The 27,668-nt window shown below is 43.7% G+C and overlaps 1 protein-coding gene across 1 annotated transcript in view; it reads right to left on the reverse strand.

Moving 5' to 3' along the window:
* Positions 1-27,148, reverse strand: part of si:dkey-22o22.2 (neural-cadherin) — a 116,018-nt gene extending 88,870 nt beyond the window's left edge. The window contains exon 1 of the mRNA XM_061241144.1: positions 26,206-27,148. Coding sequence (XP_061097128.1) covers positions 26,206-27,148 — 943 coding nt within the window. The remainder of the gene's footprint in view (positions 1-26,205) is intronic.
* Positions 27,149-27,668: the final 520 nt, after the last annotated feature.

Below are 27,668 nucleotides of genomic sequence, written 5' to 3' on the forward strand. Positions count from 1 at the left end.
TACAGGGAGAGATAACCGGGACAATGGCAACACAGAGTCGCTGAGTTTGAGCCAAACCCGAAACCAAGCACACGCACACTGCAAAGTGGGGCAAGTCGAGGGACTGGAGAGAGCAAAATTGAAGAACAGTGCACGAAGAAATCATCAGTTTGTGATATTCCACTCTTTTTACTTCCTGTGCCCTTAATTAAAGAACATTCACAAAATGTCAGAATCATGCTCTTACAAGTGGAATTCTCAGCTTCCTGCAGGCAAAACAAAGGTGCCCTTTTGAGGGAACAAACTTCCCGTCAAGTACGGTACAGACTGTTTGTACTGCAGATAGTAACGACAGATGGATTGGAAAACAATAAATCAAATCCAGGAGCCCAAATCGTGGATCTCACCACCCTGTCATACATGCCCGCATCACCTGCACCTGCATCCTCAGTGTCAATAGTGCTACGACCAGTCTATTAAGGTTCATGGTCACTGGAGCTTGTTGGCCTGGTCCAAGGCCTGGTTTGAATGACCAGATTCTCCCTGTGTAAACCCTCATATTTCAACACCTCTCTAAAAAGGATTCTTTCAACATGGGGGGTAGGGACTCTTACGTGCTCAATGTTTCATTTACCAGAAAAGGTCCCCGACTTCAAAAGGTATACCTTGATGACAGAGCAAACCTCTGTTTGTCAGAATAAAGCCAACACATTGTACATTTCAGTGCTGAACACCTGTAGATACCACAACATAGCTGTTGCTTTAGAAGAGGAGCTGGCGTCCGGAAAATGCGCAGCAAGGGAATTCAAATTCAAAACAGCATTGTCCCCTGGTACAATGGCAATGCGCACCTACACATTTACTACATTCCTTGAAATAAATTGTGCACTAGCGAAAGGCTTAGTGCTTTCTTTCTTCAACCACCCAAACTATGGGCTCAGAAATGTGATTATCACATACTGTATTTTACATTTTCAAACACACAGTCTGGCAACTACCACTGGTATAACAAAAGAAGAAGAAAAGGGAGAATTAGCCTAAAACGAGTAATGTCAATTTCTAAGCTTGGGATTGCAAAGGTTCTCAGTGCTGTGGAAGCCTGTAAATGATTCATTTCTGTTCATCCAATTTCAGCTGTGTTCAAATTGCCTGATTTTCAGGGGCTTATTAGAGATCCTTTCTCACTCCAGGAGCTGAGACACGTAATTTCTCTGAGACAGATGGAAACAAATGGTGGCGTACAATGTTTCGGTGTGCACCACAGCAGCTGTTTTTAACGCCAGATAAGATTTACAACGAGCTAACAACCACTTAAAAGCCCTACAATTTGAAATAAATCAAAAACAACAATCTGTTCCGATTAGAGAACATGATTTTCTCCCTTTCCACAGCTCATTTTAACAACAAATATACACTCAGTGAGCACTGTATTCAGTAGACCTGTACACCAGCTTGTTAATGCAAATATTTCATCAGCCAATCATGTGGCAGCAACTAAATCCATAAACGCATGCAGACATGGTCAAGAGGTTCAGCTGTTTTTCAGACCAAATGTCAGAATGGGAAAGTGACTAAGTGACTTTGACCATGGAATGATTGATGGTGCCAGACAGGGTGGTTTGAGTATCTCAGAAACTGCTGATCTCCTGGGATTTTCACGCACAACAGTCTCTAGAGTTTGCAGAGAATGATGCAAAAAAGAATTACAACAGTGGTATGCAGAAGAGAATCTCTGAAAACACAATGCGTCGAACCTCTAAGTGGATAGGCTACAGCAGCAGAAGACCAAAAGTCTAAAAAATAAGTCTAATAAATACCTAATAAAGGGCTCAATTATACTTATTAATGAATAACCATGCTTGTGATTCCACTGTTTTCCTGCTGCAAAAATGTTCTGGTGCCCTCTAAAAATATAAGGGTACATCAAGGATTGCTCTCTGAAAATATCCAAAGCAATATCCAGTGAAATGCTGTCTGTGTGAGTTCTGGCAGTCTGAGCACAGAAGTTTGAACATGTAAACAACATTAAAGCAGTCAAAATATATAGTGTTTGACTGTGCTGAGCATAATGTGCTCAGCACAGGAGAAACAAGGAGCAATAACATCAAAGTAGGTGACTTGGCCTGGCGTTCTCCAAGCATGCTACCATACTCACCCTCACCCTCCGGGCCTTTCAAACCCACATTGTTAGGTGGGATTTGTCACATTCACATGGTGGCTATGGTGTCAACTATGACTCAAAACCTGCACTGATGAAAATTGTAAATTCAAAACAAGACATACAGCAGCATTTGAAATAGAGTGGACAGCAAACCCACCAAGGAAGATAACTTGGGGTCCTCCAAGGCTCACTATTTGGACCCCTGCCATTTTCTGAGATATGCTGCACGTATGCATAAAAATCACGATGAATTTTCTGGCAAGGCACAGACAGTGATAACAGCTGACAATGCTAAAGCTTTAGCTTTATATATTTATTTATTTATTTAAATTCTGAGTGGAACCAGATGAGAATAAAGAAGAGACAACAATGTCACAAGTGAAATATGATATCAGTAAATGCAAAGTATTGAGCATTTGAAATGGAAATGAGGGTTGCTGAATGTGAAAGCACAGTGAGGAAAAATATGAGATGACAAAACATTCGCAGTATCTGGGTGTGACACAGAATACATTAAATATGAGGGCCAAGCCTAAAACTAACCACAAGGAATATAACACAGAGCAAGTGGGAAAAAAAGTGCTCGTTTTTTTTTGTTTGCCTGCTTTGATTGTGTCTAGCCCACTGGACTGTAAACAAATTTATACACACGCTGGTGATTGGCCCATGAAATAATCTATGCAGCTGCAATGTATCAGCCTTGACAAGGGAATGCATTTTGAATCCCGGTATTGAAATCAGTAAGGCATCTTACCGTTCACAGCAGTGTGAAGGAATTGTGAGATTTTCTTAGTTTGCTGTTGTGATGAGTCTGTCTCTGACAGTGGCTACATGTCACACAATGGCACAGTAGTCGCTGCGCATTAAAAGCTTCTTAGCTCTGGCTCTTATCAGCTATGTTTCACGAGAGGGTGGGCGACCCCAATGCTGGAGACAAAATGGTCCCTTGCAGGCGAACAAGTCTAACATAATTTCCCTCTATGTCATTATCAGCCCACTCCTTAGGTCTAGTCAAACATACATGGAAAATAAAACAAGAAAACAATTATTTAAAAAAAATCAGCTGGCTAGAGTGAACACCCGGGTGTAATTTAATGAAGCAAGATCAAAAATGTTTTCATCCGTGCAGTTCGAATGCTCTTTCGGTGCACTTTATAATTAAAGATGAAAAACGCAGACTGAAATAAGAAGCCTTTTTGACTTTAGGGTTATTTTGCTATTAGGAATGGGTTCCGCTGTATTATGTTGCAGATTGAAGCTTAGCACCGAAGAATGTGTATATTTGGCTGTGAGGGTGGGCTACAAATAAGAGGAAGGAATGTTGCGCTTAATTAGAGTACCTGAACCGTTGCTTGAACACATACATATGTGCATGTGGGTGTGCGCGTGTGTATTGTATGTCCCATGCGTGCCTGACTTCCTCAATGTGGTGAAATACAATCAGTCTCTGCCGGCAGGTCAGCTGAATGAGCAACTGTTTTTGGGCAAACCGCTCCACGGTCTTGGAAAGGCACCCCGCGCACTGGCAGGCACCGTGGCGGCAGAGCTCAGATGACCGCGTCGCCCGAGGGGATCAGTCAAACCCCAAAACAGCAGGGCAGCTGGAGGATTCTACTGCATTACCTTCCACACACACACACACACACACACACACACACACACACACACAACCTTATCGCATTCAGACACTGCACAAAGCTCCACTTGAGATCCAGAGAGTAAAATCGATACCGTGAAGAGCACACATGGCATTCCACCCATTCCACCAGCTCCCCACAGCTCTACGTTGGAGGACTGGTGCTGGATACGCATTAGGTGTGTACCAGTCTATGGTTGTGACTGCTTCTAATTCATTCGGCTTGATTGAGCAGCTGATTGACAAATCTTTTCTTTTAGTCCCAGTGAAAAGACGTGAATAAACAGTGAAGAGTTTCACAGAGCACACCTGTCAGGTTAGGTCAGTATTCAATTAATGGCCCATAGAAGCCAACTAATTACAAGCTCATATACCCTATGAGCAATAACCTACGAAGTGTACATATATCATACTGAATTCAAATCCCACCCATGGGCAGCTCCACTGTATCTCAAAGGGTAAACCTGACGTGTGTTCAAGACAGCGAATGTCTGTGGCAAAATACATTTGCAGCAAACAGTTACTGTTGAACGATTTTAAATGAACATTCCTCCAATGCATTTTAAATACAAATAGAGGCAACTTATGTCTAATAGCACCAGCTAGCTGGCTCCTTGTTCACCTGTGATTTATTTTCAAGGTAAGAACAAATATTACATTGATTAAAGTGCATTATAACAGCCAAATAATTGTCAACTCTGGTTCTCTGCGTTCTCTTAGCTAACGTTGGTGGCAAACAGAAAAAACGTTTGAATATGTTGGCGGAAGTTAGCCGTCTTCAACGCCCGTCCGTTTCTGCACGTCTTCAACAAAGCTAACAGCATTAGAAAAGGAAATAGCCCATGGGCATTGAAGGTGCATTTAACCTCCTTTCAGATGTAACAGCGGATACCTGGACCCCCATTTGTCGATCTTTGTGTAGGGAACAGAAATAGCTGTCAATCCGGTACATGGAAGCAGAGTTCGACCATGCTGAGACAGGATGCTGCAGGGCTCTTAGTGTGCTTGTCTGCATTTGATCGCTTAGATCTGGACACACAATACTCAAAGTCCCTGATGAAGTGTAAGAAGTACAGGCCTTTCTTCTGTTTTGTTGTTCTGGCATGAAAAAAGAGCCTTGACAGAACAAAAGAACAGAGGATATGCAGAGGCAGAGATGAGCATGATTCGTGTCTGGTAAAAAATAACAGGGCACGCATTCAAAATACTTTACAGTGGACTGCTTTGCAATGTTTGGCATGTGTGTTCTCAAAAGCCATTCAGTGTTTTTGCTGTGTTCCTGCGATTAATAAGGCACTCAATTGGTTAAGATTATTGCATAATCTCTGTATAATCTCATTAGTAATTAGGGTAATTAGAGTTTCTTACAGTGTATTTCTTTATTGATTTCACCTGACTCTATCATCACCAGCGAGGTGATGATTTGCAGATTATGCAGAAGTGAAAATCCCCGAATTATGTCATAGTCAGTCATGCATGATCAGTTAATAAACCCGCAGACAAAATATTTCATCCATTCTTTTCAATTTCCAAAATGCCCTTACATACCTTCTCATACTTTCATATCTCAGGTTATAAAATCATAAACAGAATAAGTGTGCAGATGAGATCCCATACCCTAATGACCGGGAGCTAGAAATGAGCACAGGCAAGAGGTCAGGGGTGATCTGCTGAGGGATTCTCTCAGTCAGGGGGGAACATGGCGTTTGGCATGGAAATCCAGGAAGGGGCTGGCAGAGGAAATGCCCATCTGGTGCAGTGGCATTGGTCCATGTTGGGCTGCTAGTCGGATGCAGGACCAGGGCCATGACAGCTGGGTCTTCATCCATCCATCATGCAATTTCAGCTCAGTCTTATTCCGAAATGAGCAGGGTCAGAGAGAGCAAGTGGATGGACACATTCCAGAACTGACACCTCTAGAACGGTAGAGGGGTACCAGTAAAAGGCCTGGAGACAACAGAGTGGTTCATAAGAGGTTAAGTTGACCAAAGTGGTCGATTTTAACCATAGCCTACTTACAAGAGGCTTTAACAAAGGGCCTAAATACTCATTAATTGAGTACTTTAATTAGTATTTAAGTGCTATACTGCAAGAACTATAATTAATACTCTTAAACAAAGTATTCTGGAATAGCACTGAATTGATACTACCAATCACATTGGTCAGTTCATAGAGACAACATGACGGTTTTTTGAGAACTTAATGATGGACTGAGGAGGATTTTTGGAGATGTTCCTCTGTAATGTCAGTTAGAGAGAACACGCTGTAAAGCTGTTGTTTGGACAAGAGGTTGATGAAAACAACACCAGAACTGAATGAAACCAGGCAAAACAGTTATCACTGTCCCATGTTGGTTCCAGTGCATGTGATGCAATGATAAATACTGAACCAAATGCAAATATGGGTCAAGAGAAAGGAGGAGATGAGTGGGGCCGAAAAGATTTAGTCAAATATTATAATACTGGAGTAGATTTCCACAATTCCTCTTCAGCTTCAAAATATGCTATAAATACTGGTGTAAAGGGACATAAACTTGCAGAATAAAAAGTTCCACTTCAGGTATCACATGCAGGAAATCTGCATCTTTCCCATTTCAGGGTGTGAGGTTTACACCAGGGAGGCCAGCGGGTAAAAAAAGATAAATCACCGCGAACGCTCCGATGGCGACCAAATCGAGAAGTCAGTTTCAAAGTCAAACTCGTGCAAGAGAACGCAGCTTACCTCTCCCAGGGCAAAGCGGCCAGCTAAACAAACATAAAAAATAAAACATAGAATGTGCAACCGGCTATGAACATGCGGTACAAAATTGACATACGGATTTACCGACAGAGTGAAAAATATATAAATAAAAACATGAGCAAATAAATAAGGAGTTTCACTGGCAGGCGGAATGCCAGCGACAAAAACAAACAAGCCCCAATTCCAAGACGGGACTCAGGAGGGGAAGAGTGTTCAGCGAGCAAACAAACAGATACAAATAAACACACAGGGGGGATCCGAATGCGTCAGCAATGCCGCGATTACCCACAGCCCCCGGCTCTACAGACACGCTTCCCTTCATCACCGGCCCCGATCCGCGGACATCCTCTTCCGACATCCATCTCGCCCGTCTCTCCCAACTCCCGCAAATTTCAATAGCTCTACTCGCTGTCTGTCTATGATCTCACAGACTATAATGTCACAAAATGCGGCAGGACTGACATTTAAAGTCCATTATAGCTGTCCTCATTTTTCATCTGCGGCAAGTTATAGCATGGATTTGTCTCTTTTTTTCCCCCCCGAATGATGAAACTACATTGGAATGTCGCTTTGATGAATGCAAGGCCACTTTTCAGCCCAGAATTATTATTATTGGTCATTACAATACTGGCAATAAGCTGTTGTCGCAATAACAGCATTGAAATCATTCACCGCCATGCTGCTAACAATTTCAGTTGTGCCATTACATGATTTTAATAATGTGAAGCCTTTTCAGAGCACGGAGCACAGAACCGAATGACCTTGAAAACTAAAAGCTGCACCATTCATTTAGAAAAGGGCTTGAATAAATTCTATAGCAGTAAATTCAATCCTTTGGGAAGTCTATTGCATGGTAGATTGGCTGTAGTCAGACAGACAGCTGTAATACAATCCTCTCTGACCTTCGGAGCAGCTGAGGTTGAAAAGCCACATCTCACCTCATTTGGAGCAAATTTATTGGCGCGAACCCCGGCTCCAAGAAATGGCGACCGGCACATTAAGTTGGTTTCTGAAATCCTTTCCCTCCTCATCTACATCCCCACCCGACCCCTTCCCGCATCAAACGCAAACTGCACAAGGCAGTCGTTTTTTTTGTGCGACGGAGCACCATATTGTCTTTTATCTCAGACTTCCCAGACCAGGAGGTATCTAATGCATTTTCCATCCACTCTTATGCTGTCAGAAGTCCCAGCAGAAATGCAGCAGGCAGCCAACATCAAAGCAGTCGCTACTTGCTTGCTAGAGGAAACTTCAAAGGTCGGACTTGTTACCTACTGCAAATGTGTGTGTTCAGCTAAAGCACACGACAGATAACACTGAACACACGGTGGCAATTTCATGCTCATTTCAAGCAGTATTTCAACCTGAGAACTTACGTGTGGTGCAATTAAAAGTGACCATTAAAAAAAAAATTGCCTGTGACTCCTACCTCCCCCATATCTTCCACATTCTGAGTGTTCACTGACTGCTCGATATTTGCCTGGTTCACTTATCTCTTCCACGGCTGTCTGCAACATCCATTATAAAGAACGGGCTCACATGTTGTTCCGATTTTTTTGTGTGTCTGTTGTGCAGGCGCTGTTGACGTTTTGGAATGGCGAAAATCTCATCTGGCTCCTTTGAAAATGTTCATGGGCTCTGGGTCTGTGGTCGGCTAAAGCCTGACAGCAAACATCATATAAATAAAAGACTGAGGGAGAGACAGGGAAGGAATGGGAGGGTAATAGTGCAGACAAATACATCATCACTCGACACTATTGTCTGAACTACGATGACAAAGGTTTGCAAGTGGGAGGCACAATTTGCACCCACACATCAGTGTGCAGACAGACAAACAGGCACACACACACACTGTGACAAAGTCACACCAACATGTGTGAAAGCTCAGAGTATCCGGGAGGGGGCAGGACTAAGGAGCTGGTTGCAGAGGGGCACTACTTAAGTACACACTCAATGAGTGAACAGAGTGGTCTGCTTCGCACAGACTGGTACCTCCTGATCACTAACTGACACCCATGCTATTTGCATCTGACTACTGTGCGTGGTCACATGGAGCAGCATTCAGAGAACTGGGGAGTATTTCACAAAGCTGGCTAACTGAGTAAGTTACTTCCACACTGAGTAAAACCCGGAATAGCTATTCTTACTTCAGTCCATGTTCCATATTGAAGGGGTTCCAGATTTTACAGAAGTCAAGCTTAGTGACTTGAAATTTTTGTGAAATACCGCCCTGGGCTAGTAAAACTGTTCAATGAGCAAGGTCCTTTGCCTGAGTGGCTTTGGTGAGCTTCCAGCTGTATGAATAGATATTATGCAACAAAAGCAAGCATATGAAGGTGTCCTGGTTTGGAAAATATAGTACAGTGTAACGACATCCCACAGGCACTCTCTTGTCCTTAACATTGTCTTTTTGCAGAGACAGAGCCTTTTCATCTGGGCCCAGCCCTCCTTCCTCTGACTCTGCACTTCTCATCAAAAAGCTGTTGATTTCCCGCTATCTCCCTCTCAACACTACCTCCACCCTTTGCCCTGCATGCTGTTCTGATGCCGTCCCCCCACCCTCCCTAAAAACAAAAGCACAGCGAAGGCGATAAGCAAAGCAAGGCCGCAGTCTTCCACCAGCGGCAGCCGGCTGCCATCCCTGTGGCTCAGAGGAGCTTTTATATTAATGTGATGTAAATGCAAACGCACACCTCCTCCCTCCCTCCCTTCTCTCTCACTCTCACACTCCCTCTCTCTTACTCTCTTTCTCACACACTATCCATCCCCAGATACACTTCACTACCTCCTCATACAAGGCTTTGTCCCATCATTGTTCCCTCACTTTCAAAGGCCCGTTCCGTTCTGTCCCATCCTGCACCGGGCTCGTTCCAATCACTTATTTCTCACCTTTTTTCTTTTCCTTGCTCCTGACCCAGAAATCGATTGAGGTCCGTCATCTTTAAGGACATTCCAACCTGTTCAATGTTAAAAGTTCTTCTAGGAGCTAGAAGTAGAAGTTAGGAACTCCCAAACTTCTGCTAACTGACATGGCTTCAAACTAACTTTTGAAGGAGAAAGGACATTCCATTTGCCTAATCTAGGTTGTCTATTCCCCCATCTTCACCTCCTTTCCTCTTCTCCTAGCCTTTCCCGATAGGTGGAGCTAGGAGTAGGAAAAGAAGCAAGAAAGGCACAAAAGAGGGGAAAAATAGGTGATTGGACTGAGCCCCCAAAGTCACCCTCACACCCCATGATTCCCTCAGCCACCCTCGTGGCACGTATGCATTTTTCATTACCGTTAAGTGGTCTGTAATACATGGAAAGGCGACAGGGGATGGACCAATGGAGACAAAACTAAATACATGAAACCTGCCTCTCTCTATGGACCAGGTAATCTTTTCTTTCTTTATTCTGGACACAGATTTACAGCAAAAAACACTTCCCAACAGGCTAAATAATAATGATGACAGCAGAGAGCTAAAGAGGGCTGGCCACATCCACCTTTTCTCCACTGTGTGCCAAAGATAAGATCCTTGTCAGGGAGGGCAACATGGCGATAGTTCACGGAAGCTTGCAACATCTCAGAACGGCTGAATGACTGAGTCACATGAGGACATGGAACACAGCTTCCCGCTTCCACGAAAAGCGGAGGAAATGTATGCAAATCTCACATGGATGACTTTCTCGAGGTGGTCCGTGCTCCATGTAAGATGCGTGACTACACAATGGAATGAGACGAAAGGTGTCCGAAGGGGACAGCTTGCAGCAATCTATTTTTCATGCTGTTTCTCTGAGAAACGCTGATGCTGATGTTTATGCGTGTTTACGTTGTAGTCAAATTAACCGTAACTGTTCTTCGGGTTGCAATGGGGCCAATCCTGCTGTGTGGACCAAAAAAAACATACTTTTCTACCATGTCTTGTGTATTTTCTAGCATGCTCCCACAGATGGTGTATAGGAGGGCCAATGGTTCCAGCATGTTTGGATTGCTCTCTGACAACTGGAGACTTGAGGTGATGAGAAGAGGAAGACAGTGTGATGAAGACTACATACACAAAGATGCATTGGGGGGAGGGGGGTAGGAGCAGGACCCCTTCCTCTTGCCTACCCGTTCGACATGGAGATCTCACAAAACCTCCAGCACTAACATACTTTAGAGTTGGAGGCTTTCAGTCACTATCTGCAGGGTTGTGTCACAGGGTTGGGTCTACTAGAGCCAACTTTGTGATATGGTTTTAATAGGCTTGTAGTCAGCCAGAAAAGAGAAAAGAGAAATAGCCTACTTCCATAAGTCTCAGATTTAATGTACTGTTCTAAGTAAGTGGATTATAAAATAAAAAAAGATGCCAAGCTTCCCTTGTGTGCAGGGAGTGAAAAATGAAGCAAAAAATATGATGGACTACTTAAGAGGAGAATCCCTGATCCCTGTAATGAATGCTGTCTCATTTTAACACTGAATTATTGATGACAGACTTGTCTAATGTAAAAGTGCTATCAAATGGTGACAACTTTGCTTTTCAATTATTACAGCATGTGCAGAAGATGAAGGGTTTCTGATAGAAGACATTAATTCCCCAGGCCTTACTATCACAGAGGGAAGAGTGAGAGGCAGGAGTTTCTATCACTTCTCTGGACTGGGAATCTATAGCAATTCTACCGCAGATTCTGGGGAGGGAGAGCAGGCATGGGGAGGGAGAAAAATTAAAACTTCATTTAAAAGAGGTTTCAAAAAATTCAGGGCAGCTCACTGCATGTTCCAACTCCTTTCATATTCAAAAAAGATTCTTTGATGCAGACATTTGTCAGTAGTACGTGCAAGTCTGGCCACAGTGGATGCATTGAATACTGTATTTAACATTTTGTAGGACAAGATCAGATCAGGCACCAAAGTTTATTTCCAAGTAATGACTCGTAATCACACTTCTCCTGCTAGGTACAGGCACGATTGTTTCACGTCTGATTGGAAAAACCTGCCAGGCTTCTGGGCTGGGGGAGAGAAACCCAATCGGCTGGCCAGGGCAGGCCCCGTAATCAGGGCCAGAGCATGACACACGAGGGGTCAGAGGTCAGGGCCTTCCCAGCTCCTGCGCTCCTGTGAAACTCAGGTGAAGACAGAGAAGGTCCCGACCCCTTTCGGGCAGCGGGGATCACAGGGGCTGTTTGCCAGGGTTCCTCGCGCTCTACCTGTTCATAAATCACTCGCTGTTGTCCAGGGGTCCTCCTGAGGTGAGCCAACCTGCCTGAACCGCTAACACATAAAACAGCCCGTCTCACCTCACGCTCCCCCCAGATGGCGAGCACACTTCCCACATCGAAATCTCTGGTGACAGCTACTCAGCTCACACTCGGGAAGACTGCAGAGTGCACCATTTGAAGGGCGACTGCAAAGGATTGACTGTCTGTGAGAGATGAGTGAAGTATGTACTTTCCAGAAAGCAAGAGAGAGAGAGAGAAAGACAAAGAAGACTTGTGCTCATTTCCAGACTTATACTTCCCTTGGTGGGTTTTCTTTTCTTTTTTTAAACTTTCAGAATTTATTTATAAACATACAGGTTTATTTTCTCATTTAATATGTCTCATTGTGGCTGCTAGGCGAATGTTGTTTTATGTCATTAATGATTTAATGTACCAAAACTGTTAATTATTCATCATTGCATTTTCCACCAGGGTGTTTGATTTTTTTTTTCAAGCATCCAGCACTGTAGAGTGATGTAATAACACCGTAGAATTTCAGATACAGGCCTAAATCCAAAAATACCCAGGAGCTTGAGAAAATTTTTATTGAATTGGATTAAAAGTCAACGAACACCTTCGGAAACACTTCCTCTCTCTTAGCTTTAGACTGATTTGTTCGCACAGCTTTACAGCTTTTAAGCCTACAGAGGTAAGATTGCTCCACGTGTGGTGTGGCATTCGGATGCTCGAACGGTGGTAGGAACCGTGAGCTGGTTATTCTTCTGGGACGATCTTATTTCTTCCTTCGCTTTGAATGGCGCATCGTGCTTTTATTCATTTTCAACCCCTGCTGACCCTCAGAATACAAACAAGAGAGAGAAGAGAGAAGAAACTCAACACGAGATGTGAATACTGCAGGGGGGGAGGAACCACAGATGGTTCTGTTTTGATGAGTGCATTCGCCCACATCCTGGACTTTTACAAAGACTGAGTTGCTTATGTGAGTGAAGGAACACAGACAGGCACTTTTCAGGGCCCTATCATTTGCACTTTATTGAGTCGAGATGATTAGAGAAACATGTGGAGAGCTAGGTTAGGGTACAGAATTGATTCGTCCCAGATTTCGTTTTTTTGCATTAGGCCCCTAAGAAAAGAACAGAAATGTCATGGGAAAGATCAAATGTTTGGGGGTCGCGTCTTTTAAATCTCGTTTGGCCAAGGCTCCAGCATAGCGTTCAGCTCTGGCAGGACGCGTAGAATGGGCTCCACGTCTCCGTCCGCCGTCAGACGTCTCTGTCTCCTCGCCGGGGCCGCGTGGTGACTGGCTGGCCAGGATGGCGGTAATAAGGGAGCGGGAGAACCCGCACGGGGAGACAGGCTTTTGAAGCGCGTGACAGGCCGAGAGGGCAATGTGGGGTGGCGGTGCCGGCTACGGAAAGCCGGATGCGATAGCGCTGTCAGCACAGCCACGGAGGCGCACGACACGGTCCATCCGATTATTACCCGCAAGACATGGCGGCGGTCTGCCGGGTCCGAAAAAAACACAAAGCCCATTGTGAATAAAGATCGAGACCGGTTGGGCTCTGCTCTAAAGTTACTGCAGTAAACCACCCTTAATTGAGGAGATTAAAGGGGGAGAATCCGGCCCTTTGAATTGCGCCGCCATTGATCTGGTTTCGCAGCGCTCTTGCTGTCCGCCGAGAGACGCACTGCTTCGCGCACTTGACTGACAAGGCCTCGGACGCCTCTTCTCGTTCCGACGGGCAAGGCCGGCAAACCGCCGTCCCTATTAGCGTGGTGCTGAGGATGGCGCGGAGTGCCGCAGCAGCTGTCAGGGCGTAATCAGACCTCGGAGCAAAGAACGCACTCCGACACCTCGGAGAAATTGTTCTATATTAAGTTTCCGCTCATCACGCGGTGTTATCAAGAGTGAATTAGCCTCTTCCTGCATTTACAGTCTCAGAGGGAGCATTATTGTATGTTTAGTAGGGATGAGGTTCAAACCTCCTGGTTTCTATGAAAGTGCATCATCAAGATTGTGATCTCGCAGAGAGAATATCTGAGCTTTAAGAAAGTTGCAATCATTCTGATTTCCAAATATTGTATCAAGCTCATCGGAGAACTTTAGGTAGTTTTCTTTTAAAGTGGCCATTTGATCACATTTATTTTCCCCTGTTGGTATGGGCATGGCCACTGTCACTTCTAATGAACTGGGAGGCAAACTTTATTTATCAAAAGGCTTGGTTTGTCAGTCATGTGATAAATACAGTGGGCTCAAGCATTATTGGCACCCTTCATAAATATGATGTAAACTAAAAATATTATTATGTCAATAATAGTTATTGACATAAGCTTTGTTTTCCAACACATGTAAAGCAGGGTGCTTTATTTATGATTCAACAGAATCAACAAAAGTCTTACTTTTTTCAGCTAATAAAATATTTCCCCCAAAAAAGGTTCCAAAATTGGTACCATTTGTTTACACTAATTGGTACCCCTGGTTTAATACATTTTGCAAACACCCCTAGCAATGATGAGAGTCATTTTTATTTTCTATAATTTTAGGTTAGAGAACACATTTGGAGGGATATTTGACCATTCCTCCATGCAGAACTTCAGAATCATTGATATCCTTGGAATACCCCCCTCTTCAGTTCAGACCACAGGTTTTTCATGGGATTTAAGTCCGGAGACTGAGATGGCCATTGCAGAACATTGTTGTTGTTTTTACTTACCATTTTCGTGTGGATTTTGATGTAAGTTTGGAGTCATTATCCTGCGGGAAAATCTACTGACAAAAAAAGTGTCAGCTTCCTAGCAGAGACAACCAGATTTTCAGCAAAGATTTCCTGTTACTTTGTTGAATTCATTGTGCTATTGATCTTAAGTAGTGCCCCTGGACCACTGGCAGCAAAACCTCCTTGTATGCATTCCATTTTGCCGCCAAACCTGTCGATGGTGTGTACATTCAATTTTTGTCTCATTTGGGCATAACACACTCTTCCATTCATAATCCCAATGAAGTTGGGCAAACTCAAGATGCTTGGTTTTGTTTATTGTGCTTTATAGTGAGGGTTGTCTTTGCGCCACCATTCCAAAGAGTTGGTATGTAGGTGCCATTTTAGTTTTTTTTTTAGACTTGGTGACCCCAAGACACAACCAATCTCTGCAATTCTTGGGTTACTTATGGCCTCCCTCACCATCTTCCTTACAGTCCGTTGGGATAATATGCGAGTTTCCTGGCACGTTTGCAACAACTCCATATGTTTTTTACGCCTATTTATTATTGCCCTTACAGTGGTATGCTTAACCGTTTATGTATTTTTCTGTTCCCATTACCCCACTTGTTTTGCCAATTTTACTTTGTTTAATTTTAAATAATTGTAATTTCGGCATGTGGGGTTTTCAGAAAAGAATCGATTACTAAATAAAAAACATTGAAACATGAGTAAATGTATTTAAATAAAAAGTACATCGTTTTCCCATATGTTTGAACATAAAATATACAGTTCCCTCCAAAAGTATAGGAACAGCAAGGTCAATTCCTTTGTTTTTGCTACACACTGAAGACAATTGAGTTTGCGGTCAGAAGATGTACATGAGACAACAGATCTGAATTCCAACTTTTATTTCTTTATATTTTTATCTGCATTTGTTAAACAACTTAAAACATATCACCTTTTGTATCAGACCACCCAATTTTTAGGTGCGCAAAAGTATTGGAACATGTGACTGACAGGTGTTGTTGCCCAGATGTGACCTGTTAGATTGATTGGTTCGACAATAAACAGTTCTGAATGTCTACACTTGGCTTTAGCCTTGGGTTTTGCCTGTGAAGACTGCATTTGTGTTAGAAAAAATAAACCAACATGAAGACCAGTGAACTGTCTTTGGGAGAAAAGCAAGCCATTTTGAAGCTTAGAAAGAGGGGATATCGCACTTTGCACAAGCACTAGGGATAACTTGGCACAACTACTTGGAATGTCTTGAAAAAGAAAGAAACCGCTAGCAGGCAGGTCGACCAAGAAAAACAACAGCAGTTGATGACAGAAACATTGTGAGAGCGGTGATGAAAAACCCAAAAATATTAGTCAGTGAAATCATAAACAATCTCCACAGGGCAGGGGTGAAGGTATCTCAATCAACAGTTCGAAGAAGACTTAGAGAGGAGCAATATAGAGGCTATACCACAAAATGCAAATCATTCATCGGTAATAAGAATCGGAAGGTGAGATTACAATTGGCAAAGAAGTAGAGAGACGAAATAAAGAGAAGTTCTGGAACAAAATTTTGTGGACTGATGAGACCAAGGTTAACTTCGACCAGAGTGATGGAAGGATCAGTGTGTGGAGAAAGAAGGAAAGAATCTCATGATCAAAAACACACAAGTCTGTCTGTGAAGCACGGAGGAGAAAATGCCATGGCTTGGGCTTGCATGGCTGCTTCTGGAATGGGCACACTAATCTTTATTGATGATGAAACTTGTGATGGTAGCAGCAGGATGAATTCAGAAGTTAAGAAAAACATTCTGCCTGCCAACTTACAGAGAAATGCAACCAAACTAATTGGGAGGAACTTCATCCTGCAGCACGACAATGACCCAAAACACACCGCCAACACAACAAAGGACTTCATTAGGGAGAAAAAGTGGATGGTTTTAGACTGGCCAAGTCATCACCAGACCTTAATCCAATTGAGCATGCATTTCACCTTCTGAAGAGGAGATTCAATCTCCTCTTCAGAAGGTGAAATGCATACCCACCCCCTACCCCTCCCCACCCCCCCAAAAAAAACAAAAAAAACAACATCTGAAAGACGCTGCAGTAAAAGCCTGGAAGAGAAGAATATAACAGTTTGGTGATGTCAATGGATTGCAGGCTTGATGCTGTTATTGCAAGCAAAGGATATGCTACCAAATATGAAGTATTATTTGGTAAATTATTTGGTAAATGGTTGGCATTTATATAGTGCCTTTATCTAAAGCGCTGTACAATTGATGCTTCTCATTCACCCATTCATACACACTCACACACCAACGGCGATTGGCTGCCATGCAAGGTGCCACCCATCCATCCATCCATCCATCCATCCATTATCTGAACCCACTTATCCTGAACAGGGTCGCAGGGGGGCTGGAGCCTATCCCAGCATACATTGGGCGAAAGGCAGGAATACATCCTGGACAGGTCGCCAGTCCATCGCAGGGCACACACACCATTCACTCACACACTCACACCTACCGAGTACCCAGAGGAAACCCACGCAGGCACGGGGAGAACATACAAACTCTGCACAGAGAGGCCCCGGCCGACGGGGATTCGAACCCAGGACCTCCTTGCTGTGAGGCGGCAGTGCTACCCACTGCACCATCCGTGCCGCCACAGGTGCCAACCAGTGGAAGTGATTTACTTCCACTTCATTAAATACTCTGTTCCAATACTTTTGCTCACCTGAACATTGGGTGGTCTGATACCAAAGGTGCTATGTTCTAAGTAGTTTAACACATCTAGGTGTAAATACCAGGACATACAAGTGGAAATTGTGAACTCTTGTCTCGTGTTCATCTTTTTATCTCAACCCTAAATGTATTCAGTGTTTTGCAAAAACAAAGGAATTGGCCTTGCTGTTCAATACTCTTGCAGGGGACTATAGGTCATTATTATCCACGTTGTTTATTGTCTGCAGCCCTTTCTCTCCATTTTTATTAAGGGTGGCAATAATTCGGGAGCCTACTGTATGTCAAGCCTTCTTCAACTGGCTTAAAGACCTGTGCATTTAAATGAACGCCAATCAGTTCTGAGATGTCGATGTCTGTGATGCCACCTTAAGTCTCCTTTCCTTTCAGCAGTGAGATTTAGCGCTAATGTCTAACCCAGTGTGCCCCTACACCGCAACCAGTCAATAAAGGCTTGCTCACCTCAGCACCACCAGTCCAATCTCCTTAGTTTCAACATCAGATGCATTTTTCTTTTTTTCTGAGATTCAGCAAAAAACAAAAAAACACCTTGGTGTTTTACCTCTACGGCTATCTCAGCCTGTCTCCTTCAATATCACATTCAATGTTCGACATGCATTTTCTCAAATCCACGTTACGTTTGCCCCCAAGCCAGGGGGAATAACACATAATGCATTCTTGTCTGTCCCTGTTACTGAAGAATTTGGGTCCCTTGAGTAACACATAGGCTTGTTTGTTGCTTTAGTTACTTAGGGGGTGGGGGTGCTGGTAAACCAGGAAATTATCCTTCATGAGACCAGTTTACTCTTGTTTGCTTACTTATCAAAAAGAGCGAATTGAATATGAAATCTCAAACTGGCGGTATTTGTTTGTTGATTTTCTGCCGAGCATAACCAAAGAGCTCTTTGCATATTTGCTTAATTGATTTATGCAGCCTCTAAATCTTTAAACGAGCCCTTTTTTCTGCCAGTTTATTTCCCCTTTGAAGTTGGCATTTCAAAAGGCGAGCTGCGCAGCAATATGCAAATGACGGTCTATGACTTTACTGCAGTCCCGTATGAAATCAATAATAACATAGGATGGGGTTGCACTTCCATGCTTACATAATATTGATTTCCCATCTCTTTTCAGGCCGGCTGGAACTTTCACGCACATGTTTCTCCCTTTCACCTTTCCGGTCTCCTCGTCCCTCTCCTCGTTTTCTCTCCTCTCCTCTCTCCTCTGCTCCCCCGTGTCTCTCCTTTCTGCTTTACTATTTCTCCTTCAACCATCTCATTTTTCCTCTTTCTCCTTATCCCTCGCCTTTCCCCACTTTCCCCCTCCCTGCACTCTCTCCCCTCTTCCCTCTCAGTCTGTCCCCCTCTCCTTCAGCATGCCGTGCTATGATGAGAGGAATCTGGTCTGAGTGGAGAGTCTGCCAGTTACCCCACTGTTCCAGGTATAGGTCTGTGTAGAAGGGGCTGGCTGCAGGAGGTGGGGAAGGGTGGGAACATCAATGCTACAGCGGGCCAAACAGCCTTTTCCCTGACGTGGTGTCTGGTTTTATGCCACAGCTCAGGTGGGCTCCCCACTCCCACCACTTCACCAGCCCAGGGTCATATCGGCTCAGGCGCTGTCCATGATAATAATGTGTTATTTAGCTGATGATTTTATCCAAAACGTTGACTAGACTAAGCAAGGGACAACCCCCCCTGGAGCAATGTGGGGTTAAGGACACAAAAGCTGTGTGGATCTTATCAAGGGATTGACCACCAACTTTGTGTACCTTAGCCACAAGGCTACAGGCTGCCTGGCATTGACAAAAGTGTGGACACCAGGGTCACCGGCTCGCCCCCCGTGAACACAGAGCCCACCTCTCCCCACCGACACAGGCCAAACAAGGACAGTGAAACGGCGATGGCGAAAAAGAAAAGCGAAAGGGAGCGATATCCGCTCCTTTCCCACCAGCCCCTCTGGCTCTTTGCTACAAAAAAAAAAAACTGCGCTTTTCTGCTCATTTCAGACAAACTAATTAAAATGCATCTGCTCGGCACTCCACGTAATTGTTCGTTTTGTGCCATTTCTCTCTTCGGCGCGGGGCCGCGCTCAAATTAGACACTTTCCGATTCTCTGCAGATGCAGCGGAGCCTCTGCTGATGCCGGGAGACAACAGAACAGAGCGAGGCTCACCTCTGATGCGCGCGATGATGCTGATGAGCAGGGCTGCACAGAGGCGCGGCGTAAACAGGGCCTGCCTAATTGCTGTCTGTCAGGGCTCCTCAAACGAGGCGCATGACGCTTATTTCCCTAACACAAAGGACGGGCGAGGGGGAAGAGTGGAAAAACATGCTGATCACACCACTTACATCAAAAAACGCAGGGAACGTGAATTTGTCGGGTACAAATTTTCATGCTAATAAGCCAAACCTGTCAAATAACTTTAGAGGTGACCACATTCTTTTCAAATTAACTTTATGCCTGCGGGGTGCGTTTGTGTGTGTGTGTGTGCGTGCATGTGCCAGTTTCTGGGTCTGCACGTGTTTGTGCAGGAGAGTGGAAGAGAAAGACAGTGAGAGAGAAAGAGAGGTAGAGTTGACAGGGAGGTTTGTCAGCAAATTACTTTTCTGTACGATTCACGGCATTTTGTTTTGTGTAGCGGTGGGCGGAATATTGGACACATTATTAAGAATGCGCAATAATTTAGGTACATTCAATGTACCTAAATAAGGAATAATAGGAATAATTCAGTGTGTTGTTTCTTTATGCCGTTTTTGTTTTATCGATACATTTACCTCCTACCCCAACACAGCCATTTCAAATACCATTTTCCTGAAGAAAACTGATTCTAATGTCCTATAATAGTTTAACTAGTCCAGTGATTACAGTGTAGATTTGATCTTAAAGTGGAAAGACGGTTCTCAGTGATTGGTCGATGGAAAGTCATACGGGCAGGCTGGATGAGGACACTTGATGTGCTGTTATCCAAATCTTTTGGTGCTCTTTTTCTCCGAGAGCCAATCAGCTTCGTACATACATCAGCCTTGATTAAAGAATAGCCAAAAATCACCAATTCCTTCTCGTGCCAGCAATCTATTACAGTGGAAGGGCTGGATTTTGATGTGGGTTTTGTGCCCAGAATTAAAATAAATTCCTGTGTCAAATTTGGAAATAAAGATCCAAAACAGAGCAAGAAACTACCCGGAGGGTTGACAAACAGCCTACAAACAGTTAACTAAGCACAGATTGGTTTTTTTGTTGTTGTTGTTGTTTTGTTTTTTTGCTGGTGTGGGAGGCAAAGTGGGGATGGAGAGGGGGCAATGACCTTGTCCTATTTCATCATTAAAAATGCCATCCCCCAGGCCACACAGTGCATCCTGTCAATAACCCTATTATAACACAAGGGCAGGATAGCTGAGGCTGGGGCGTGAAGTTCAATTAACAGAAAGGGGCAGCAAACAAAAGTATCAAACAACATGCAGAGTGAAAGAGCAGGCCAGGGGGGGTTAGCGGTTGGCAGGAAGTTGTGATGCAGAAGCTTTGCATAGCACTGCATCATGGTCCTTCACACAAGAGCAGACCCCTTCCCCTCGCCACCCCCAGAGTCCTCCCCCTCAACTCAGAGTATATGACATTCATCGATATACAGTGTATTGAAGTATTTGAACAGTGGTACAATTTCTGTTCTTTTGGCTCTGTACTCCAGCAAAATGGATGTAAATACTCTTAAATTAAAGGTGACAGTCTAGGGTTTTTTAGCCTCATATTCATTATTTCTTTTCAGATCTAATGTTCTGGAGTAGAGTCAAAACAGAAACGGTACCACCGTCCAAATACTTATGGACTGCATTGTAGGTAGTTTCACTTCTGTATAGCGTTATGGGGAGAGAGTCTGGGTGTGTGGCCCCCGCCCCCCCGAAATAAAAGAGGGCAATCTAGGCATTTGTCTCCAAAGGCAGAGCGGACTCAGTCAGCCCTCAACAGAATAACAACGGCCATCAACAGCACGGTCCGAAAGAACAGCGATGGCGAGGTGCCAGGCACGTCCTCAGCCCCCCGTCCGTGAAAACGCGCTCGCGTAACGGCATGCTCATGGGAAATCGTGCTTTTCTGTGCCATCCAAGGTGAGACACTGATTCAAACTGACTGGCCTGGTCTGTAGGGCTTAATTTACAAAAAAGGACCACCCTATAAAAGGTTTTCTCCCTCACGATGATGTATCCTGCAGCATTCTTTCTTACGTCTCTCTCTCCCTCTCTCTCCCTCTCTCTCTCCCTTCCTCTCAGATACACAAACTCAATACCCCTGAGGGTATGCTTATATCACATAAGATAGGACTGTAATGTATGTATATTTACATAAAGGCCTAATATACATGTATGAAGTCTCAGGCTTGACCCCCTGGGCTAGGTACAAGAAGGGAAAATGGGCTAATTGCAGGGACTAATAAAATAGGTGAGACAGAGAATTTCATTGGGCCTCTAGCTGCAAGAAATAAATCAAACATCATGCTGCCATCAAGATTTAACAGTAAGGAGCAATGAAGCAGAGATAATGTATGAAAGCATGTTTTTTCCACCATAACAATTTGATGACAGGACAGTGTTTTGTACAGCTAAATACAGTCACATTTTTCAGCCAAGGAGAATTGAACTGGGCAATCTCAGCTTTTGCCTAACGAAAGCCATTACTCATTCAGTCGAGGGCAGTTATGTTGTGGCACCTGTGGAACATTTCTTCTGGTGTCCCAAGCAAGCTCAGACAAGCTTGTCAATTTCAATTACCCAACTAGCAACTAAAGCATTACCAGTAATACAGTAATAAAAGTATAAATGTGATGGCAAGTCTCATAGCCAGAAGTTGTTCTGAATGGAAAGTACAGCTCCTCCAAAGACAGCAGTCTTGGCCATCAGAAGTCCACTGCTCATCCACGGGTTTTGCTAGAAAAAGGTTATACTGCAACAACCAGGCCATCTTTCAGGCCAACCTAATAATTAGGACTGGGAAATCTATGGAAACTAAGGACAAAAAACAAAAACACGAAACGAAGTAATCTTGCAACAGTGAGAGTTTGCCGACACTGACGGCACTGACTGCCCGGTCGGAGACCTGGCTCCTGGATCGGGGCGCGAGCCCTACGCTAGACTGGGCATGCATGAGGGAGCTGAGGGGTGCAGAAAAGCTCTTCTGAATGACTGGGTGTGCGTGGGACACAAAGGATGCAGGGCATAATTATGCACGCGTTCATCCTGCCAGAAGTCTCCGGGGAGAGGGGGCGGGGGGGGTTATTCAGGGGTATGGTGTTGAGTGGGGAAGGGTGCCTCCCCACACGAGCAAGAGGTCCGTCCAGTGTGCAGGCGTAACCAAACTGGGGCCTCTATCCCACGGTCCCCCCCTTTCCCTGAAAAGCACACAGTGATTAGTGTGAGCCAGGTTACTGACTGGGAGGGAGGAAAGAGGAAAGTCAAACCTTCAGGAAGGACCATCAAATTCCTTCTGTTGAATATAAGGATGAATATGAATAAGAATTCTCTTTGAATTAACTTCTCCCCTTTGACATTGAAGACAACAGGTATTGTAACAGTGCCGATACAGTATAACGCAAGCCCCACCCTCTCTCTTGCTCCATCTCTCTCTCTCCCTCCATTCCTCCCTCCCTCCCCAGGCTAGCACTTAATGCAGAGTATTTTGCACTGTTCCAGGAAAGATAAGTTGTTTCTTGGTACTTTTCAAACTTTCATGGGTGCCTCCATCCCTTGAGGGAGGAATAAAGTGCTTGTAAGTGAGCGATGAAGGAATGCACCACATGTACAACACACAAGCCATTATCAGTGTTTACCAAGCCAATAGAGACACCACGGGGATCGTCTTTAGGAGGATTAGAGAGAAGCCCTGCAGTGTCACATATGCACACAGCATTGTAATGGTGCGGGACATATAAACTGCAGAGCTTCAGCGTACGCCCAGCTTGTTAATTAAACAGGTCTGAAGCCAAAATGAGTCACCAACCAACGCTGGTGGTTTGCAAGGAAACATGCCTACACATTACCAGTTATGCCACACAGGCTTAAGAATGCACAAAGCACATACGCTTGCCCACACGCACACACATGCATGCTCACCACCAAAAATAAACCATCTTTGAGGAGAATCCAAGGCACAGCATCATGGCATATACTTGTACAGGTTTTTAGTAAATAGCTCAGCTGGTTTGACTTGCGAAAGTAAATATGTCCTACTTCCCTGGATGGTATTTCAGGAGCCACGCAAAGTGTCAGAAATCAAAGACAAATGGAGAAAAAAAGTGGCAAGGAAAAAGCCCACCCTATGCACAGATGGAGCCGCTTCATCTAAAGTTCTCATCTGAGCACAGAGAAAATAAACATTACCCTTCACAATCATGCAAAAGGAATGTGCTAGTGATGGAGCTAGACAATTGTTTCAAGAATATAATTATCTCCCCGAAGACCATTCGATTCAGTCCCTTTCCCTGAACGCATGGAAAGTGAATTCCTCCAGAGCTAACCAAAACAAGTTTGAATACTGCTGTACAGTTCCCCTGCTATGAGCGGGTATGGCTGGCCTTGTTCCTTGTGCACCAGAAGTTCTTCTCCAAGCAAAGCACCCCCGGCACACAAGCACTGTGAAATTACAGAGCCACGGACGACTAACTGCTTCAGAATTTCATCTCATCCGCGGGAGAGTCTGCCTTGATATTTTCTCAGCCATCACTTCCAGCTTAAAATGCATCAGAACCCCTTTCCTAAAAGTATAAATGCCACAGTTATCCCATTACAAATTATTCTGCTTCCGCATAATCATATCAGATAGGAGACAACCCAACCAGGTGTGCTTGCAACTTGCCATTTCAGACCTGGTGTTTGCCCTTTTCCCTTCTGCCCTTCTGTTACTCTGAAGCGTATTCTGTAAAAAACCACTATACAAATAAAATTTTATTGAATTGGCCACGCTAATGAAAATTAGACCATCTAGTTGTTAATTAATCGAGTCTTTAATTTAATTTAATTTTTTTTAATTGTAGCTGTCGATGCTGTCTATGAGACTTTGGAAATGGTCTCCATTCCATTTGGAAATAGTAGCTATAAAAATACGCAGACAAGCAAGTAACCAATTAGGGCCTACTTGCATTTCGTCGCAATGCTTACGAGACCTGCACTTAATTTATGCTTCCTTGAAAATATACAATGTAAATCAGATGAACATGCTACAGGTCAGGAACTGATACTCTGGTATAATTTAACACTGCTGTATGACCGATTTATTTTGGATTAGTCCTGTAATCAGTGCTTCAAACGACCTGGCGTTATTGTTTATTGACTATAGAAAGACGTCAGATTGGCGTTAACTGGAATTGTCCCTTAAATAAACAAGCCGTTGTGCCTGCTGCACGTTGTTTGGAATTGTGAGTCCACATGTGCTATCTGATTCTCCAGGTGGATAAATAAACGTAATTACTTCAAACAAACAGACGATGTAGGTTCACTTATAAAGTTGCGATATACAACAGACCCACACTTTTAACTAATCAACTGTCGTACAAATGTGCGGATCCTGCAATTTTAAGAGCTTTCCCCAATATTTACCTTTGTTTGACGGCACTCTCACCTTAACGTTTAATGACATGGGAGGGGAAACTCAGTTCAGATTGTGCTCACTCATGATTGAAAACAGCACATTCATTTCATAAACACACGCAGTACTGTTCTGGAAAATGCTTAACATTGATTATGTTGAATTGAGAATACGTTTTATTAAAACGAAGGCTACATGGCAAATGGTAAATTGCCATAGCCTTTGTAGCCTCGTTGACTGACTAAAACGCACAGAAAATGTTTGCTTAGTGGAATTCGATGAAGAACGCTTTGATAACCTAGACATCTTCATGGGATTTAAAAAAAGCAAATGCTGGGTTGCCAGTTGTCCTCAGACGTGAAACAGGCCTGACGCACATGCGTTAGCCTTCAACTAAACCGTAGGGACACCTTACCAAGCCTATATGTAAATCAGAGTAGGCAGTATATCAGATCACGACTAGAGCGACGTGAAATAAACATGCAATCGTTAACCTATTTCTAGAGCGCAAAACAAGTCCACCCCAGAATATTTATCAAAATAACAAGAATGATTCAATATTAACCTATTATCTCTATTTATTCTGTAATATTTGTAGCTAACATACGTCTGAAAGCAAATAAATAGCTTTATAAACCACACAGCTCTTAATGGATCATGCACAGGTAATCAAAGACCACATATTACTTCAAATCATGACATTATTTATACAGGCTACACAAGTAAAATGATAGGCTTCAGTGAACATTTAACCTGAATAAGCTATGTGAAGAGGAATGAAATGGCGGTTTCACACTGAAGATTGTACTGTGTATGAAAATCATGATAGGGCTCACAGAATGTCAGAAAACCCCATTAGGTTCGCCTATATATTTTCCACGGTGGCATAACCCGATAATGAATAAATCAATGAATGAATGAATGGATGTGTACTATGCTTGTTGTCCGGCGCCTATAGTCCTGCCTCCTCCCACAGAAGCCACAGTGCACGGTTCAGTCCCCCTTTTCCAATTTAACTTTTCTATTTAAATTTCAGGCGCGTCGCTAAATTCGCTTCACACCAGTAGCTCTACCTCCATTAGTTCCCAGACAGCGCACGCTGGACACCTGTCCGTACTGGTGCCCACGATTTGAACAATGCCGCTGATATCCGAGAGGGGTTACGACGGTTTGAAACAATTATATATGGAAAGACATATCACAAATGTCACAACATAAGATATGCTATAAATTCGATCATATATTATGGTTTGAAAACTGTCGGTTACGGCGCAAGTCATTGCAACCCAATAACTCGAGTGCATTCCCGAATGCATGGCATCAGTGAGAAGAACACAATAAAATACGATAAGGCACAATGTAGCCCAACTCATGGGGAATCAGCACACAAATGAAATGGCTCAAATAGAATTGTTGAGAGGTAGATTAACTTTCCATTTGTAGGCTATTAAATTAGCCTACTACTTTTTACCGATGAGACATTAAGAACAGGAAAAATCCCATCCTTACCTTTTAGGTTCTGGACTTTAATCATCACCTCTGCCGGACTCTTCAAGCTCTGAGCCATATAAAGTCTGCCAGAGTCTCGTTCGATCTGGACCGGAGAATCTGCTTCGGAGATAACCTCGAACCGCCTCTTCTCAAACTTCATATCAGGAACTGTAAAAATCATATCTCCTACTTTCACATCTTCAGAGACCATTACGGTGTAAAACAGTTCCTCGGAAACCGCTCTCGGCTTCCTAACTTTAAAGAGAGAACCCCCAACATCAATTTCAAGTGTCGCCGGCTCGCTTTCTAGCGCTACGTCTCCGTTGTCTTTCGCAATAATGTGAATGGTGATATTATTTATACCTTTAAGAGAATTAACCAGCATCACCTGCCCAGTTTTGGGAATGACAAATATATTTTCATTTTGTGGGAATGCATAGTAAGTGATTTCACTGTTATGTCCACTGTCTCGATCCACGGCATAAAATCGAACCAGTTCGGAACCTACTGGGATGAGTTCGTTGACTTCAATCTTTTTCTTTTTACTGATGAATCGAGGTATGTTGTCGTTCAAATCCAGCACTGTGATTTTTATCTCCAGGGTGCTATTGAAACAGCCAGACCGGGCAGCGCTTAAAGTGTACGTTGCAATTTCTTCCCTGTCCAAAGTTTTCGTGGTTTTCAGAAAGAGTTGTCCGTGTTCGGGCTTGCAAGCAAAAATAAAATCAGACGCACCATCTCCTTCTAATGCCACACTGTGTCCAGATTCTCCAAGAAAACTACGGCATTTTTCTCCAACAGGTAGAAGTAACCCGTCCACTCGGGTATGTGCCGGTGCGTTTTCCACAATGTGTCCATAATACACAGAGACTGTTGCGTTCGCCAAGGAAAATAAAATCAAAACAAAAATAAACGTGTCCTGCACTCCTAGCAAATATAATATTTCCCGAGGCGACCTCATGTCTGGATATATTGTTTCTTTACTTTTGCAGGTGAAACATTAATATTCTAATGTAGCCAACGAGGAAGCGAATAAGCTATGGCTTCAAAAAGTAAACAAAACCTTAATCTCCACTAACCTCTTTAAAAATGTAGTGGTAGGTTTGCTGTCATTCAGTCAGTACGAGTGTCAATTTAACGTTCAACTGTAAGAATAGCATCTCCACCGAAGTCCTGCGAAGCTTGATTTTACTGACACAGAGAGACGGAGACTCCATGTGGAACTACGATGAACGCCTATCACGTCGAAGCCAATCAGGAAGATAGAGGGGACGGGCAGCGCGTTGGTGCCCGCCCATGAGGAATTTAGCTTTTCTGCACAAGAAACGGTAAAAACTTAGCATTCATGTCTCCAGTGCAAACGCTTGATTAGTCTGGAAATGGGGGATTTCTTTACAAAAAGGCTCGTTTGTTAATTCTGGCCTATTCAAGATTGGTCAATGGTGAACCGCGAGATTAAGAACAGTTATCCCATTGTCACA

The sequence above is a fragment of the Conger conger genome, chromosome 1 (assembly GCF_963514075.1).
Source record: "Conger conger chromosome 1, fConCon1.1, whole genome shotgun sequence".
NCBI lineage: Eukaryota > Metazoa > Chordata > Actinopteri > Anguilliformes > Congridae > Conger > Conger conger.